This window comes from Lemur catta, chromosome 19 (assembly GCF_020740605.2).
Source record: "Lemur catta isolate mLemCat1 chromosome 19, mLemCat1.pri, whole genome shotgun sequence".
Classification (NCBI taxonomy): Eukaryota; Metazoa; Chordata; class Mammalia; order Primates; family Lemuridae; genus Lemur; species Lemur catta.
In genome coordinates this window covers 35867471-35883494 of record NC_059146.1, presented here as the reverse complement: position 1 = coordinate 35883494, position 16024 = coordinate 35867471, and the positions used below count along the sequence as shown (strand labels likewise).

At 53.5% G+C, this 16024-nt stretch overlaps 1 protein-coding gene across 10 annotated transcripts in view; it reads right to left on the bottom strand.

Moving 5' to 3' along the window:
• Positions 1-2183: 2183 nt before the first annotated feature.
• The window catches only part of C19H19orf12 (chromosome 19 C19orf12 homolog), a 57479-nt gene continuing 43638 nt past the window's right edge, over positions 2184-16024 (bottom strand). For 5 of the 10 annotated variants that reach the window (XM_045531781.1, XM_045531782.1, XM_045531778.1 and 2 more), the window contains 2 exons: positions 6793-6962; positions 2184-3231 (listed from right to left, as the gene is read on the bottom strand). In XM_045531781.1, the coding sequence (XP_045387737.1) occupies positions 2966-3231; positions 6793-6952 (426 nt within the window). In that variant the 5' untranslated portion in view covers positions 6953-6962 and the 3' untranslated portion in view covers positions 2184-2965. The other 5 variants (XM_045531783.1, XM_045531777.1, XM_045531786.1 and 2 more) reach the window with 5 other exon arrangements.

Below are 16024 nucleotides of genomic sequence, written 5' to 3'. Positions count from 1 at the left end.
GCAGGCAGGTATTATCTACTCAAAAGCACATAAATAAATTTTTACAAAGAAGATACAGAAATGTAAGCACTAAAACCACGGGAGCTAGGAAGAGGCTAAGGAGGGGAACCCCTGGGGGAGACCAGAGGAAAGTGCTCTGGGCTCCTGGGAGGGATGGGACTGGAGGCTGGGCTGGCCTCCTGGGCCCAAAGCCACCGACTCACCCCAGGACCCCGATGTCGAAGTGTCTCCCTTGGCAAGGCCTGCTCCACCAGACACAAAACTGGTTGGGAGTGGGGCCGGCCCCGCCCTGGTGTTTGTTCCTGGGGCAGAGGCAGGCAGGCTGGGGGAGGGGCCTCAGTGGGTGTTGGAGCTCTGAGCTGGGACCACCTGTGTCCCCTGGGCCTGGCACAGACTGGGACCCGGTACCTGAGCATGGACGAATGAGGCCCAATTGCCTGACAGAGAGAACTCTGTTACAGCCCTGGTGTTTCCAGAAGAATCACTTGGAAGCAATTCAAAAGCTGGCATGTTGTTCAAAATGGAAAAAGTACCCCCTAACTTTGAGGCACTGAACCAAAAATCTTCACTGTTTTCATTCTCATGCTGTTTGCAAATCAATGTTTTTACCTTTACAGTAAAAAAAAAGGGCAACGTTGGAGCCCACTAATGCTACAAAAATGGGGGGAAGGGCATGCTCCGATTTTAGACCACGTGAGGGACGTATTTATAGCAGGAAGAGCGGAAACAATCAGTTCAACAAGAAAGGCCACACTTAGTTTTCACAGACAGCCCCTCTTCCCACCCCTGCCCCGCCCCCCATCAACTCCAGCGGCACATAAATGAGTAAAGTAGCTCCAGGAGAGCGGTCTGAGCTAGCGCACCTGACTCATGCTCGTGCTCGATGAGGCCAGGTGAGAGAGAAAGGCCCGGTCCTTCCCTGATCGCCGTGGGTTACAATTCGCCCTGAAGTTCTTCACACACAGGGCGGTGCCCAGGTATCAAGCTCTCCTTGCAGCTGGCAATCAGTGTCCCCTCCGCACCTGCAGGGACCAGTCGGTGGAGAAAGCCACAAATCTGGTACCTTCCCTTTTGTTCCATTTGTAGGACTCCGAATGCTAGAGATGATTCACACAAAATACGTGGGAAAGTGACTTTTCAGAAAAAACTGTATTGCAGTTTGATGGCACTCAAGCTGAAAGCAAAATGAATACAGTACAGTGTCCCTTAGTGTCTGCCGAGGCTGGGGCTGGTTCCAGGACCTCTGCTGGACACCGAAACCTGGGGGTGCTCAAGTCCTGGGTGCAAAATGGCGTGCGGTGTGCTGTATGCACACAACCTGTGCACATCCTCCCACGCACTTAAATCACCTCTAGATTGCACATAACGCGTAACACAAGGCAAATGCTGTGTAAATAGCTGTGACACTGCATTGTTTAAGGAATAAGGACGAAAAAAGTCCATACATGTGTGGTGCAGGTGCAATGTTTTCCAGTATTTTTGATCCAATGGTTGAACCCATAGATTCAGAACCCACAGACACAGAGGGTCAAGTGAATTAGGGGAATCTTTAGGGTGGGAACATTTCTTAGAGATGGTTTATGATCACACCACTTCCGAAGGAGCAGTGTAGGCCTACCTCGATTTGTGGCGCTTTGCCGATACTTGGGTTTTTTACAAATTGAAGGTTTGTGCCAACTCCGCATCCAGCAAGTCTATTGGCACCATTTTTCCAACACTATGTGCTCACCTTGTGTCTCTGTGTCAGGACTTTTTAGCAATAAAGTATTTTTTAATTAAGGTATATTTTTTTTCAGACATGATATTACACATTTAAAAGACTACAGTATAAGGTTGGCGCAGTTGCTCACACCTGTAATCCCAGCACTCTGGGAGGCCAAGGTAGGATTGTTTGAGGTCAGGAGTTCGAGACCAGCCTGAGCAAGAGCAAGACGCCCGTCTCTGCTGAAAACAGAAAAATCAGCTGGGCGTCGTGGCACCTGCCTGTAGACCCAGCTACTCTGAAGGCTGAGGCAGGATCGCTTGAGCCCAGGGCTTTGCAGTTGCTGTGCTGTGGTGATGCCACGGCACTCCAGCCCAGGCAACAGAGCAAGACTCTGTCTCAAAAAAAAAAAAAAAAAAAGACTACAGTGTGGTGTAAACAGAACTTTTACAATATACTGGGAAACCAACAAACGTGTGACTTTGCTTTATTGTGATATTCACTTTATTGTGGTGGTCTGGAACTGAACCCACAATATCTCTGAAGTGTACCTGTACTTTTTACTGAAAATAGTTCATTTAAAAGGCATAACTCAAGAACCACCAAGACGCTTGGGATGGTGAACGCAAGGCCCTGGGAGGGGGGAGCCTTGGCGTGCAGCTAGTGGGAGGAGGGACCCAGGGCACTTGCCCTTCAGCCCCACCCAACGGGCTGAATGCCCCACTCTGGGCTGCATGCCCCACAAGTCCTGGGGGGAGGGGTGTACTCTGGAGGTAAACATGATTCCAGCACAGCCGCTCTGAGGCCCTGAGACCCCAGGGCCTGGGGGGTGGGGAGGGGGCACCAGTCCTGCAACAGGTGCTGGAAGAGGCACCATCTTCACGAGATGAGAAGGCCTCGAGGGGGGGAATGAGGTGTCATCAGAAAGTCAGCTGAACACGGTAACGTCCTCCAGACCCCACGCCAGCGAGAGGATGCGGCAGACTGTCCCCAAGGCCTGCAGCAGGAAGGCCCCTGCTTTTCCCTGGGTGCCAGTCACAGGGCTGTCACTGGTCACTAGTGCACACAACCACAAAACAGGGCATCTTCACAAATCGTTTCTGGAACACGGCACAGCACAGCAGCGGCTCCTCCAGCCGGGGACTCCATCAAAGTTAAGGAAATACAGTGACGACATGTAAGTTTCTCAGGGGGACCACTGGGCTTCCCCCACCTCCCCAGTCACCTTCCTGGAGTCAGAGTCACCTAACGAAGCCCAGCAGCCTAGTCCCCATACTGCACTTCGGCCCGCAGCTCCTTGGTGACGTAGGTCACCAGCATGGCCAGCAGCTGCTGCTGCAGGGCCTCGCTGCCCATGACCAGCGCCGTCAGCTGCACGGCATCTGTCCAGTCCAGGTGCCGGACGATGGCAGTGGCTTCATTAAAGAGCCGCTGCTGCTCCGCAGGGGGCAGCTCCATGATGATCTGCGGGACGGACTTGAACTCTCCACTTGCCATCCAGGCACCCAACAGACCCCCCACGGCCCCCCCTAGAAAACAAGGAAGGGTTCGATTAGTGGAGCCTCATTCACACACAACGGCCCGACCTGAGCTCCCACTGAGAGCACGTCCACCGCGTGACGAGTAGGCACGTTCGTGAGGGAGTCGGCACCGGCTCAGCGCACGCCTGCCCCGCCGGGTGGCCAGGGGGGCAAAGGTTTATGTGGCTGCCGTCCGTTTGGCTCAGATAATTGACACCCAGACGTGCCCTTCCCTGAGCTCCACGCCGAGAGATGCAAAGTGAAGCGAGCACCACCTTCTAGCCCAGAGCTGAGCTAACTAAAATCTTCTTCGTGGGCCGACGAAGGTGCCTGTGCTTCCCCTAAAAACCTCTCTCTCGTCAAAAGGACAGAGCTGAGAAACAAACGCATTTTCAAGAAAAACCATCTCAGCGGTGAGGCCCGATTTCCTCCACCCATTCCATGGCTGACGCGCTTTTTGACCCTGAAGTTAGGAAATTTCTAGTGCACACGTGAGGTTAAAGGACCTAGGGGACAGATCAGGAGGTTCTTTTCTCTTGAAGCAATGTTTTTCATTATAACCCCTCTGAGTTGTATGAGGATAAATAATAAATTTAATGTAGTTTACAATTTCTCTTTCTGCTATCCAAAAAAGGCACAAACTTTATTTCAAAATGTAAATTTATTGCTAAAGTTAAGGCACGATATTTTGGGACACAAAAACCCTGTAGCAACGAAGAGTTCTACCTAAAGAGGCCACGTGCAGGACGGCGCAGGTAGGGGACGTGCTCTCGGGCAGGGGTCTCAGACTCAGGTGCCATCAAGGGCCAGGCTGACAGGAGTGAAGTGGACGGGGTGGCTCTGTGACCTGGACAGCTGGGTCCCCACCTACAGGGCAGCTGCCACCCCACGCCAGTTAATTACTACCACAGGGAATACCAGACCCGTATCTTTAAAATGTCTCACAATTTTAAACTATCGCCATCAGATATTTAAAGATAAAATCCACTGTTCCACAGAGACACCCTCCCCCTCTAAAAAAAAGAAAGATGAAGCTCACTGGACTTAGCGACTCACTTCCAACAAACAGAGCGAATGGGAAACAGGAGCTTTATCATGGAAAAACCCAGCAAACGTGACCTTAACCAGGTGATCAAGGTCAACATCACCAGTGATGTCATGTCAATGTCATGGACCCCAGAAACAATGCAAGAGAAGGGCCCGTGACCTCCCACGTACTCTTTCCAAAGACCGGTAACTCCAGCCTGCTCATGAGAAACACATGAGACAAACTCACACTGAGTGAAGTTCTACAAAGTATCTGCCCAACACTCCTCAAAACTACACAGCCATGAACAAGGAACATCTGAGAAACTGGTGCAGACCAGAGCAGAGTAAGGAAACGGGCCAGCGTGGTGTCTCAGACTGGACCCCAAACATAAAAAAGGCCACGAATACAAAAGGGTAAAATCCCAGTCAAGTCTGGAGGATGGTTAATAGCGACACATTAGTGTTGGTTTCTCAGTTTTGACAATGTTGGAGGCACGTGTTAGCATTAGGGCAAATGAAGCTGGGTGAAGGGTACGGGTGAAGAGTGCTATACCTGTGCAACTTCTCCGTTAAACTAATACTGCTCTAAAATGAAGTTTATTTAAAAAAATGCAGCCCAGGCCAGAGAGCAGCCACTTGCAGCCCGGACTCCACTGCCAGGCAGCAAAGCCAGCGCCCAGTCAGAAAGCCACGCACGGAGGGCCCTGGAACAGCCACCGCCTCTGGCACCAAGACTGGGCCCGGCCTCTTGTCCCGCAGGCTGAATACTGCCCCGGACAGGGCTCACCTCCTCTCCAAAAGAAAGGGACACCCTTGGGAGGGAAAACCAGCTAACTGGCAAGTTGTACTGAACTTTCCCCCCCGACACCAGTGAAAGGCTTAGAGTTGTCAGGAGCTGCACTCCTCTGCACCAAACCTTTCTGAGAACATCAGTATTTGATTTAGAGCAGCACTCAGTGCAAAAAGTCACCAAGAATATTGACCAGCAAATGACCAGCTCTATGGAGAAGAGAAAATTCCTTTGTTTTCTGGGTAAAATGATGCTCCCACCCTCGACCAGGGGCTGGAAGGAGTGAATCCCCGGGTCCTCTTTGCAGACATCCTGTTCTCAACCAGCTCTTACTCAGTCTGAATGAGATACGTGCTCCCAAATGGCATCTGGGCACAGCTAGATGATGAAAGTATCCCAGCGGGCCCTGCCCTGAGCACTTAGATGGCGGTGGCAGCAAAGATATAGAATGTCGCTGAAGAGGAAGGAAATGGCCTTGTCTCCTTCCCTCACCGGTTCCTTCCTGGATAGCAAGAAGCTGAAGTCAGGACTCACTAATTCACGGATCTGGAGAGGAAACTAGAAAGAGGGGAGGTCTGGGGCCACTCACATGCTTATTTTTCTCCCCACTGTGGCCTGGGCTTAATGAAATGTCCTTGAATGTCAGTCCGTCCCGCTGCCAAAGGGAAGAACAGGGCAGGAGGCCTCGCCAGCAAGCGGGAAGCAGGGACGCGGACGCCCACCTCAGCAGAAAGTGCCTCCCTCTCCAGCCTGCGTGCACGGGAAGCCTGTAGCCACACAGACAGGACTGCCACCGGCCTGCGAGCTCTCCGTGCCCGGCACCCCGTGCAGCTGCCCCGCACGCACAGGCAGATGCCAGGCCAGCAGGCGAGCACCAGCACAACTGGGCTGCAGCGCCCATCTGAGGCCGCCCAGAGCGAGGCCGTACCGGCCCCTCCCCAGCTCAGCTCTGAGTGGCGGCCAGCCCTCTGATTCCATCCTCGCCTGTGGTTTAGGCCACAGCCCTGTGCCACACAGATCTTCTGAGGCCTTGGACATAGGAATTCTTCCCATCCCCAGTCCAAAGGAAGTAACCTCAGCCTAGTTCCAAGAACCATGGGAAAATCAGCCAAACTTTCATTCTTTGCCAGAAGCTGTTTCCCAAAGAGAAGCAGGTGGTCACACGAGGGGGCAGACCTCCAGGAGTAAAAGGCAGTCCTCCTGCTGGCCTGCTGCTTTTTCTGCATCACACGTCCTGCTTTCAGGATGGGGGAGCCGCTCCCGGAATGAGCTGGCTCATGTAAAACGGTCATGCAGCATCTGCTCATGGTAAGTGCCTGGCAAATCCCAGCTTCCTCCCCACGTCCCCCTCTGAAGTGACATGGTACCCATGACAGAGGTAGGGGAGGCCATCCCAGGGACCCAGGACACCCCGATATCTTCTGACTCTCTAGGACACACCCCTGGGGCAGGGGCAGGGCCAGTGAGTCTTGGTCGTGGGATCAGCATGGTGGAAAGGTGCCTCCAGGACTGAGTAACACAGATGCCATTTCCAAACGCACCTGTACTTCTAGACACTCACACAGAAGCTTGCATTTGTAACCGGGCAAATTATCCACACAACGATCATGTCACAGAAGCAACGCTGACTCCACAGACTCCTCACATGGGGCGTGCGGCACCACTTTGGCGAAGCTTTTTCTCCCTGTGGTTTCAAAGGTGCTTTTACAGCACTGCAAGGCTGGCCGTCCCTGCAAGACACCTGAACTCACCAACGGCTAGTCCTGGCGGACCACCGACCAAACCACCGACGAAGGCCACGGCCCCGGTGACCAGGGCGCCCTTTCCCGAGTGCTTGACGGCCGCCTTCATCTTCCTCTGCTCGGAGACGGAGCACAACAGCTTCATGATGTCGTCCACCATGACGGGCATCCTGGTGCATCTGAAAGGAGACATTTCAGGGGAGAGTTAATGAGTGTGAGAGCTCCCAGCCAAACGTTACTCATCCTGGGGTTTTGAGGAAGGGTCTCCATCTTCTGGAGAGAACGGTAGCTCCGCTGTGTGCAGGACACACGGCACCCAGAGAGTGAAAAGTCCTTTGTCACAGAAAAAGCAGGGCAGAGTCAACAAGCAAACAGAAGCAGCCGAGTGGACGAAAGGTCTTTGCCCTCTGATGAGCTTCTGATTTACGACAGATTAAGGAGCAACGCCAGCCACATGTTCTGCCGGTTCGTCACACGGGAGGCGAGTGTGACCTCTCGCATCTGTGGACTTTCGGCCGGCTCAGGCAATCCTCCGCACACAGAGCCCAGCAGAGACCAGAAGTCCCAGCCTCGTGTCCTTTCTGTGTGATGGGGCATCGGAGCTGATGCTAAGCCAGAGGAGGAGGAAGGACACGGGACTGAGGTCATGCTGGCATTTGCCCGCTATGTGACCCAGAGTATCAGATATGTCACCTCCAAGATGGAATAAGCCACCTGCAGGCTGGATTCTTGTAACGTGTAAGTAGAACGGATGTGAAGTGCTTGGTACGAATCTGGGACATTACAGGCTCTGAATGCAAGTTCTGTTACTAACACTCACCACTGGTCTCCTGAACTGCTTTTAAAAGTCAATACGGTTCTACACGTGGGACGTTAAAGCAATGAGATAAAGCAACTGGAGAATAAAATAAATGAAGCAATTCCAAGGACTTGTGATATATATGGATAGATGGATGGACCTTCAGAACAATGGCCTTTGAACAATTCTCTGGGGTCAGGGAACTGTTCCACGCTGGTTGGCAGGGAAACGCAGGCAAGGGCAGGGCCGGCTGTGGAGAGCCCAGACACCCACGGACCTCCTGGGAGGGCTGGGAAGGAAAACCAAAAGGGCGAGCCGATGCTTCTCCTCAGAGCCTCAGCAGGACACAAGGCTCCCACGGCACTTTCCTGTCTCGTCGGCACTTCCATGTCGCAGCCTGCAGTGACAGCTGCTAGAGGAACTTCACTGAGGAAGTTTCGGCCAGATTCTATTGCTCAAGATCTTTTGGTCATATGAGATTTTTTGACCAAAGGGTGATCCAGAACCACAAGTCTTTTTTTTTTTTTTTTTTGAGACAGAGTCTCACTGTGTTGCCCGGGCTAGAGTGAGTGCCGTGGTGTCAGCCTAGTTCACAGCAACCTCAAACTCCTGGGCTTAAGTGATCCTACTGCCTCAGCCTCCCAAGTAGCTGGGACTACAGGCATGCGCCACCATGTCCGGCTAATGTTTTCTATATATATTTTTAGCTGTCCATATAATTTCTTTCTATTTTTAGTAGAGACGGGGTCTCGCTCTTGCTCAGGCTGGTCTCGAACTCCTGACCTCGAGCGATCCACCCGCCTCGGCCTCCCAGAGGGCTAGGATTACAGGCGTGAGCCACCGCGCCTGGCCTTGAACCACAAGTCTTTAATGTAAAATTGCTCTCCGGATCCTGGCGGAGAACGTTGAGCCCTCAGAACAAACCCCTGGATCCACCGTATCACCACAAAGTCTGGTTTTTCAGAACTTCTCCCCAGTCCCAGGACAGGTAAGAAGAGTCCGGTACTCCACCCCTGGAAATTCCCCCTTTTCCTTGTGATGTGCTTCAGCTCCGTGATTCTCAGGGTGCACAGGAACCACTGAGGATCCTGTTAAGTGCAGCTCTTATGGGCGGGGTGTGAGTCCGCATTTCCAACAAGCTCCCAGTGGTCTTCTGACCTCACTGTGGGCAGCAAGACCCGAAGAGGACATTACCCAGGGGTTTGATGTTTGTTACACAGTCCCCAAATTCAGAAATTGCAAACAGGGGTCCCCCAGATGTGTCTTTTTGGCTCAGAGGGGTAGAGAGGCAGCAGAAGGGCAGGCCTTGCCAGGGATGACCAAGGGACTGGGGGAGAACTCAGGCCTGCCGGCCCCCGCTCTGGCTGCCTTACATCTGTGTCTGCCGAAACACCTGCTGGCTCCCAGGCCCTGCCTAGCCCTCTGCTTCCAGACAGATTGCAGGCCTCCTCCTCCCTGGAAGAGAGCCCCCTTCCACTATTCCAGTGGTCAAGATTTGTCCACACACAAGTGTCACGACAATAAAATGGCATTATCACAGCAAAGGGACTGATCATGGCAGAAGCCACCCAGAAATGGGGAAATGGAAGGTGTAGCCCGATTTACCCAGTAGCCATGGTCCTGAAAAGCTACACATATAAAGTGAGTTTTATTTCAAATACATATTAAGATAACCAAAGGAAACAGGTCTACGGTAAAACCTTTCAAAAAGCTCAAAATCCTACTGTAAGATATCTAATCGCCTTCTAGCTTAGCTCTGGTTTATACCCCCCTTTTCATCTACCCAGGTCTCAGGAAGACCTCTCTGGAGGCCACAGGGAACTTGACGAGGCATGAGGACCCTGAGCCCTGCCATACTTGGTGCCTGGATACCACTCCTAAATTGGGTTTTCTGCAGAATTATGGATCTGCACTCTCAAAACAGCTTTTGCAGGCAAGAAAACGCAAGTAAAACAGGCAGAGAGATGTATACCCATGTCACCTCTATTGTCTATCCAAGAAAAGAACTCAGCTTCTGACCTGCTCCAAATGACTTTAAGTGAAAACCCACAGGGGCTAATGAGATGACCTTGAGCAAACACTACTTCCAACCTGCACCTGGCCCCCCGCAGGCAGGCACCAAAGCACAAGCCCGGGGCGTGTGGGAGGGCAGGAGGAGGAAGTAGCCCAACTCCAGCTGGGTTTTAACAGTTGCACAGTCAGGCAGAGGTGGCCTCAGGCAGAGGTGGCCTCGTGGCTGCCTCCATCCAAGGGAAAGCTGGTTTGATTTCTTTGCGAGAATCACTTCAGGAGTCAGAGCATCAAGAGACTCTTGTTGTGGAAGAAAGGTTAGTAATCCATGTCCTGAGCCATTGCTAGAAAGCTCAGCTTCCTGAATCCTCCAGGCTTGCCAGATTGAGGGGGAAGCCCATTCTGCTGCTCCCTCTCCCATCCTTGTCCAGCCCCAGGGCTGCCTTTGTCTGTAAATGACAGAGAAGTGGGTGAGGAGGGAGGATGAAGACAGATCAAAGGCTGGGAGTGTGGCTCACCCTCCCCTGCACCGCATCACACCTATTTCAGACTCGGCTGTGTCCACAAAACAGGCCCGTCTGCCAGCCACACAGAAGGCAGGTGCCACTGGATGCCCTGGTTTCCGGCAGGCACCCAGGCTGGTCTGGGATGCAGAGAGAGATGGGGATGAGCCCACCTGCCAACAGCACCCAGCTTTCTGAGTTTGGACCAGAGTGTGAGAGACCAGGGAGAAGAACTCGTCTGAGCTCACACAGATCTCCACAAACCCTGTTCTTCAAAGAAAAATTATTAATAGAAAAGGAAGCCTCTTAATTAAGAGTCAGAAGGATCTCAATCACCTGGAATCCTTAGCAGCGTCTATTTCTCAGGTGGAATTCACCAAACCCCACTGTTTGCTCCGGCTCCGTACACCTGTCTTTCCCCTCCACGCCCCAGCGCAAAGGCCACAGCTGGATGCCACCAACAAACATTTTCAGATTAGCCCACGGAGTCTTCTTTTTTAACCAATTAATTAGTTGCCAATATTTAAAAATCAGGGGATTTCACACATGCCTCAGATTCCTGATTTCTCTTGAAAAATCATTAGACCAAGCCACCCTGGACCTGCCTTTCTGTGTGGCGACGGAGGCCAAGGCTGAGAAGGGCTGACACCCCCGGCCCCTCCAACGCCAGAGGAGGCCACTGCCCTCTCTGCCATAGGCCTGCAGCGTTACCTGCCTACGAGGCCCACAAGCAGGTGACTTCACAACCTCTCAAGGTTTCTTTCTTTTCCTCCGCTCTCTCTCTGGTTTTCACAGCCAGGGTCTGTCGCCAGGCCGGAGTGCGGTGGCCACGCGCAGGCGCGCTCACTGTGCCCTTCGGCTCCAAGTCCTGGGCTCCGATGACCCTCCCGCCTCGCCCCCTACCCCGGAGCAGCTGGGTCCACCTGGCCCACCGACACTCACTTCTTTTTGAAAAGGCTGAACTAACCACCTGTCCCCAGCAAAACCAACCTGGCCTCCTCCGTCATCCCTTCCTGAACACCCCTACGGGCGCCCGGCTCCTCCTCCCGGGGCGGGGCCCGCGCGGGCAGGGCTCCGCTCCGCTCCGCACCCCGCACCGCACCGGCCACTGCGGGGGCCGCCGCCGCCGCGCAGCCCCCCGGCCAGGCCTGGCCTCCAGTCCGGCCCTGCCGCCTGCTCCCTGCGCGCGCGGCCTCGGCCTCTCCGCGCCTCCGTTTCCTCGTGGGGAAACGAACACGCACCCCGCGTCCGGCACCGCGAGGGTCAGGCCCCGCGCGGGGCGGCCCGGGGACCCCCAAGTCGCTCCAGGGCCGGGGACGGCGCGTTTGAGGCACCCGCTCCCCTGGCCCCCCGAGGCGCACCTTTACCTGAGTGACGGGCGGGCTCTCCGCGCGCCTCCGAAGTCAAAGGTCGGCTCGGCGCCCGCGGGGACACTGACACCCGCCCGGCCCCGCCCCCGACTGCGGGCCCCGCCCCCCAACTTCCGGCTCCGCGCGGCCTTCCGGGTCGCCGGGTCCTCTGGGGGTGCTGCCGGGCGTCCCCTCGCCCCGCCCCGCCCCGCCCCGGCCTTCCCCGCCGGCGACGCTGGACGCTCGGGAAGCGGTGGCCCCGCCGAGGGGGCGCCCGGGGGTGCGGCCTGCGCGTCTTTTGCGCCGCCACGCACACGCCCTAGATCCGGGTTCCCCTGGGCCCCGCCCAAGCCCCGGGTCCTCCGGGGGACCGTCTGTCCCTGTGGCCCGGCCTGGGCGCGGTCCGGACGCGGGAGAGCGCAGGGCACCGGGAGGTCAATACTAAGTTAGCACTTGATGCACGCCCTGGGTCACAGCCAGGTATCCTGTGACTCCCAGGGTGCCGGGGTGTGACAGAGCCCTGCCTGACCGCCTGACCCCGGTGCTGTGGCACCCGAGACGCTGCCAGGGCCATTCCGTTGCTCTGCCCCTCCATCCCCAGAGTGAGGAAGCATCAAGAGTCCTAACACCAGCTCCCACTCGGGATCAGATACCCCTAATTCGCTCCTGACTAGGGGCTTCCGCTGGAGCCTGGGTGACCAAGAGTAACAGGTGACAGGGCCAAGGGCCCTGCTCGCTGCCCACCCAGCCGGGCCAGGCGCCCCTGTCCCCGCGGCAGCGCCCTCCGGCAGCACGTTTGGGAACCGGCCCTCGGGCTCCTCCCGGGAGGCGGGAGGGGTGCCCGAGCAGGGACGATGCCAACCGCGAACGCAGCCCTCCAAAGCGGGGCCGCTGCAGAAGGGGAAACCTTCAGCCCCTCGGCACCTGGGACCTTCATTCTGACACGAACAAAGCCGTGAAACGATGGCACACACGGCAGGCGGGAGACTAGCGCACGCACCACACTCTCCTGGTGGCAGTGGGGCCTCTTGCGAACAAGGCACAGAGCGGAGTCTCCACCCTGGGGTGGCACCTGCACTGCCCGGCATACAGCTAAGACTTACAGTGAGCTGGGGAAGTCATTCCGTGCCCCGGTGTCCCTGTCTGGGAAATGGCAGTAACAATGCCGCCTGTCTCATACAGTCATTCTGAAGGTTAGAGGAGGTCATGGGAAGGAGTCTAGATTATCCTTGTTTACATTTTAGGGCATGAAAATGAACAGCCTCTCCAAAGTCCCCAGTGTCAGCCTCGCGTGCCTAGAGTAGCAGGAAATCCAGTTCTGTCCCAGCCCTGACAGCTCCCTCTTCCTGATGGGCCCAGAGTCCCTCAGGCTAATAGATTGTGTTCTCAGGCCCAGCCAGAGCCAGAAGGCAGAGCCCCCATTCTACCCCCAGCTCCTTCCACAGGCTGAGTGGCTCTTTCAGGATGAAGCTGCCACCTAGACCCTGGCTGGACAATTCCGTGTAGATGCCACACCCATAAACTCTGCAGCCTCTTAATGCTAACTGCCCTGCAAGTGAACTTGCTGTCGCTCTGAAAGCCAAAATTTTCTGATCAGTGTTCTTTTTCTTTTCTCCCAAATACTATACTTTATGCCACTATGTATGATCAGTGTTCTGTTTATTTTAAATTACCTCTAAGGAGGCACCATAGTCTCTGTTCTTTTTTAATGTTTTTGTTTTTTTAGAATGGGGTCCTATTTTGTCATGGTACAGTGTGCTACGTTCAAACCATAGCACCAGGTATTCGACACCTGCCAGCTGTGGCTATGCTAATCCGAGCACGTGTGTGGTGCATAGTGTCCGGTCCATGGCGCAGTAAATAACAGCCTCAGGCCGTGCCTGTGTCAAGATGGGTGCGTGCAGGGGGACAATCAGGCCATGCCTGTGTCAAGATGGGTGCGTGCAGGGGGACAATCAGGCCATGCCTGTGTCAAGATGGTTGCGTGCAGGGGGACAATCAAGCCACCTGCCTTCAGTCTTGGGAGAGCTTTGTTCTAAACAGGCAGTGGAAGCACAAGGTGGCTTTGGGGCTGGTAATGATCTCATGCTAGGCTTCATCACTGTTCTTTTGAATAATTAATTCAGCTTCCTCCTTGGTGTTTACATCCTTCAAATATTTGTAGATGGTTATCATGTCCCTTTAGTCACCACTTAGCACCAGCTACATATTTGCTGTCGTGTGGAGTGTGTGTTATCATTGCCATCACTTTCTCCCGGCACACCCCCTCAGTCCCTCAGCCACCACTGTCACTGCGAATCTCCTCCAGGTTCCCGACCTTTCACCTGCCAAGTTACGCGGGATGGGACATTAAACGTCGGTAGTGGTGAAGAGGGGTGGCTCACAGGCCCTCTGGCTCCTCATTCCTCCCAAATTCTCATCAGTTTCCCCAAAGCCACAACAAAAAAATAGTAAAGTAAAAGAGTGGGCCTGCAGCACAAACACAGCTTCCAGACAGTTCCCCGGCCCTGTTCCTGACCAGATAATCCTCAGTTTCCTCAATTACAAAATAAGGATGAGAATCCCTACTCTCAGCAACCTGGGAGTACTGTGAGGACTAAATGAGGGAAAAAGCAAAAAAGTGTTTTGTAAACTAAAAAGCAGGGAGGGTGACAGTACCAGCCGTGCCTTCAACATATGATGGGATTTCTACAGAACATTCCAGGGTGGACTGTTCTCCAAAGCTAGAAATTCTAAGTTAGAATTTACAAATGAACTTGATAGCGCTGAGATTCACCCTAAAATCTATCGCATGTAGAATATACAGAGATGCTCTACTTCAAAATCCACTAATAGATGTTCATATTCCAAATAAAGTGGGGAACTCAGAGCCGGGTGGTCCCTTGGAAACATGTCACAGATGGTCCCAACAGGACTTTGGAAGGTTATGCTGCTATAAAAGATTTGTTTTTAAATCCACCTTGTCTTGCATTTCAGACCTCGCTGAAGAGTTCTTCTGTACTCAGAACACTTATTTTCAGTCTGAGAAGAATGATTTTCAATGGTTCTGTTGAACATGCACTTCTCATGCAAGTATTTCTGTAATTATCCTGTTTCAGTTATAATACAGTTTCTGGAACAATAGGACTTTATTGTATTGCCGTATCTGTTATAATAGATGTTTTATTATAGAAATTTATAGTAGAGTCACTGTTATGATTCTGAAGTTTTTATTTCAAATAGCTCATAGGATAGACATTTTTTCTCCCAATAGTTTTACTTTAATGCTGCTTTGGAATTTCGGGGAGGGGGTTCTTTTTTCTTCTATTTTCTTTTCTTTTAGGAACTTTGGTCTGTTTTTGTTCGATGGAAGAGTGTTTTCTTTTGCTCCAGGGTTCATACCAAGAAGCCATGCCTGTGTTTCCATCAGTGGTTTGTCGGCTGGAGGGGGCTCACCTAAATGATGCTCCGTTCACCAATGTTCAGGCCCTGACTAGGGTGATCCCGCGGTGATGGATTGTCCTTGGCAGCTGCTGTGGTCAGGAATTCAGGGGTGCTGAGTGGGTGCCCAACTCCCCAGTAGCCAGTTCTACCAGGGGCCTCTCCCCTGGGCCAGGCTCAGGCAAGCGCCAGCCCCTAACCCTGGCTCCTCCCTGGTCTATCCCCCCGCCGCGGGATTTCCTTTTTCAGGGGCTGTGGTGCCTGGCAGAGCAGCTGCGAGGGGAGCAGCAAGTCCCCAGGGCCTGCTCTGTGTCCCCTGTCGCTCCACCCACAGGACAAAGGCCCCGCCCCCCGTGCTGCCACTTGCAAGGCTGCAAGGCAGAGAGCTTGGCCCTGGAACGCCTGCAGTGGGAAATAGTTAAACAGGAAGGAAACGCCGCACGTGCATTTGAAACGAATGCAAAACGCTCCCAAACAAGGCCTGTCTTTGCACTGAGCTGCTTTTCTGCTAAGTTTGTTGAGTAATTTGCCTGCCAGTTCAATACAATAAATGCATGGTGACTGACTCTTTGTTTTATTTCCACAAAGTCTTACTTTCCTTTATTATTGGAAGAATTCGGCCCCAGGCAGGATGCTCAGCGAGCTAAGGGAAGCTTCCTCCCAGCCAGGCCCAGCGTCCTTTCTGCTGAGCAGGAGAGCTAACTCCCAGGACACCTTGCATTTGTTCCAGCTGCCCTCCCCGGCCAGGGAATAGACTAGAACTTAAGCCCCCTCACTTTCCTAGACCTGCTGGCCTGAGTTTCTGTGTGGAAGGGGTCAGAGGGAACAGTGCTGTTGGAAGGAGCTAGAAGGTAAAGGTCTTCTCTTAAAGTTGTGTTTGCAAAGCAAGGACATTGTTTGCTAAGGTTTTATGTTGCAAGTTTTTAAAAAGATAATATTTTCTACAATTCTCTTTTCTAAACTTTACACGAGACTGATAGAAATGTCAGTAGTTGGTATTAAGGAACAGCGTCAACGTGGCTGTGTTCGTTGTTATTTATTGCTGTATAACACATTACTTCAAAACTCGGCTTAAGGCAAGCATTTATCATGTCCCACCGCTTCTGTGGGTCAGGAATCTGGGAGTACCCTAGCGGCGCGGTTCTAGGGTGGGTTCTCTC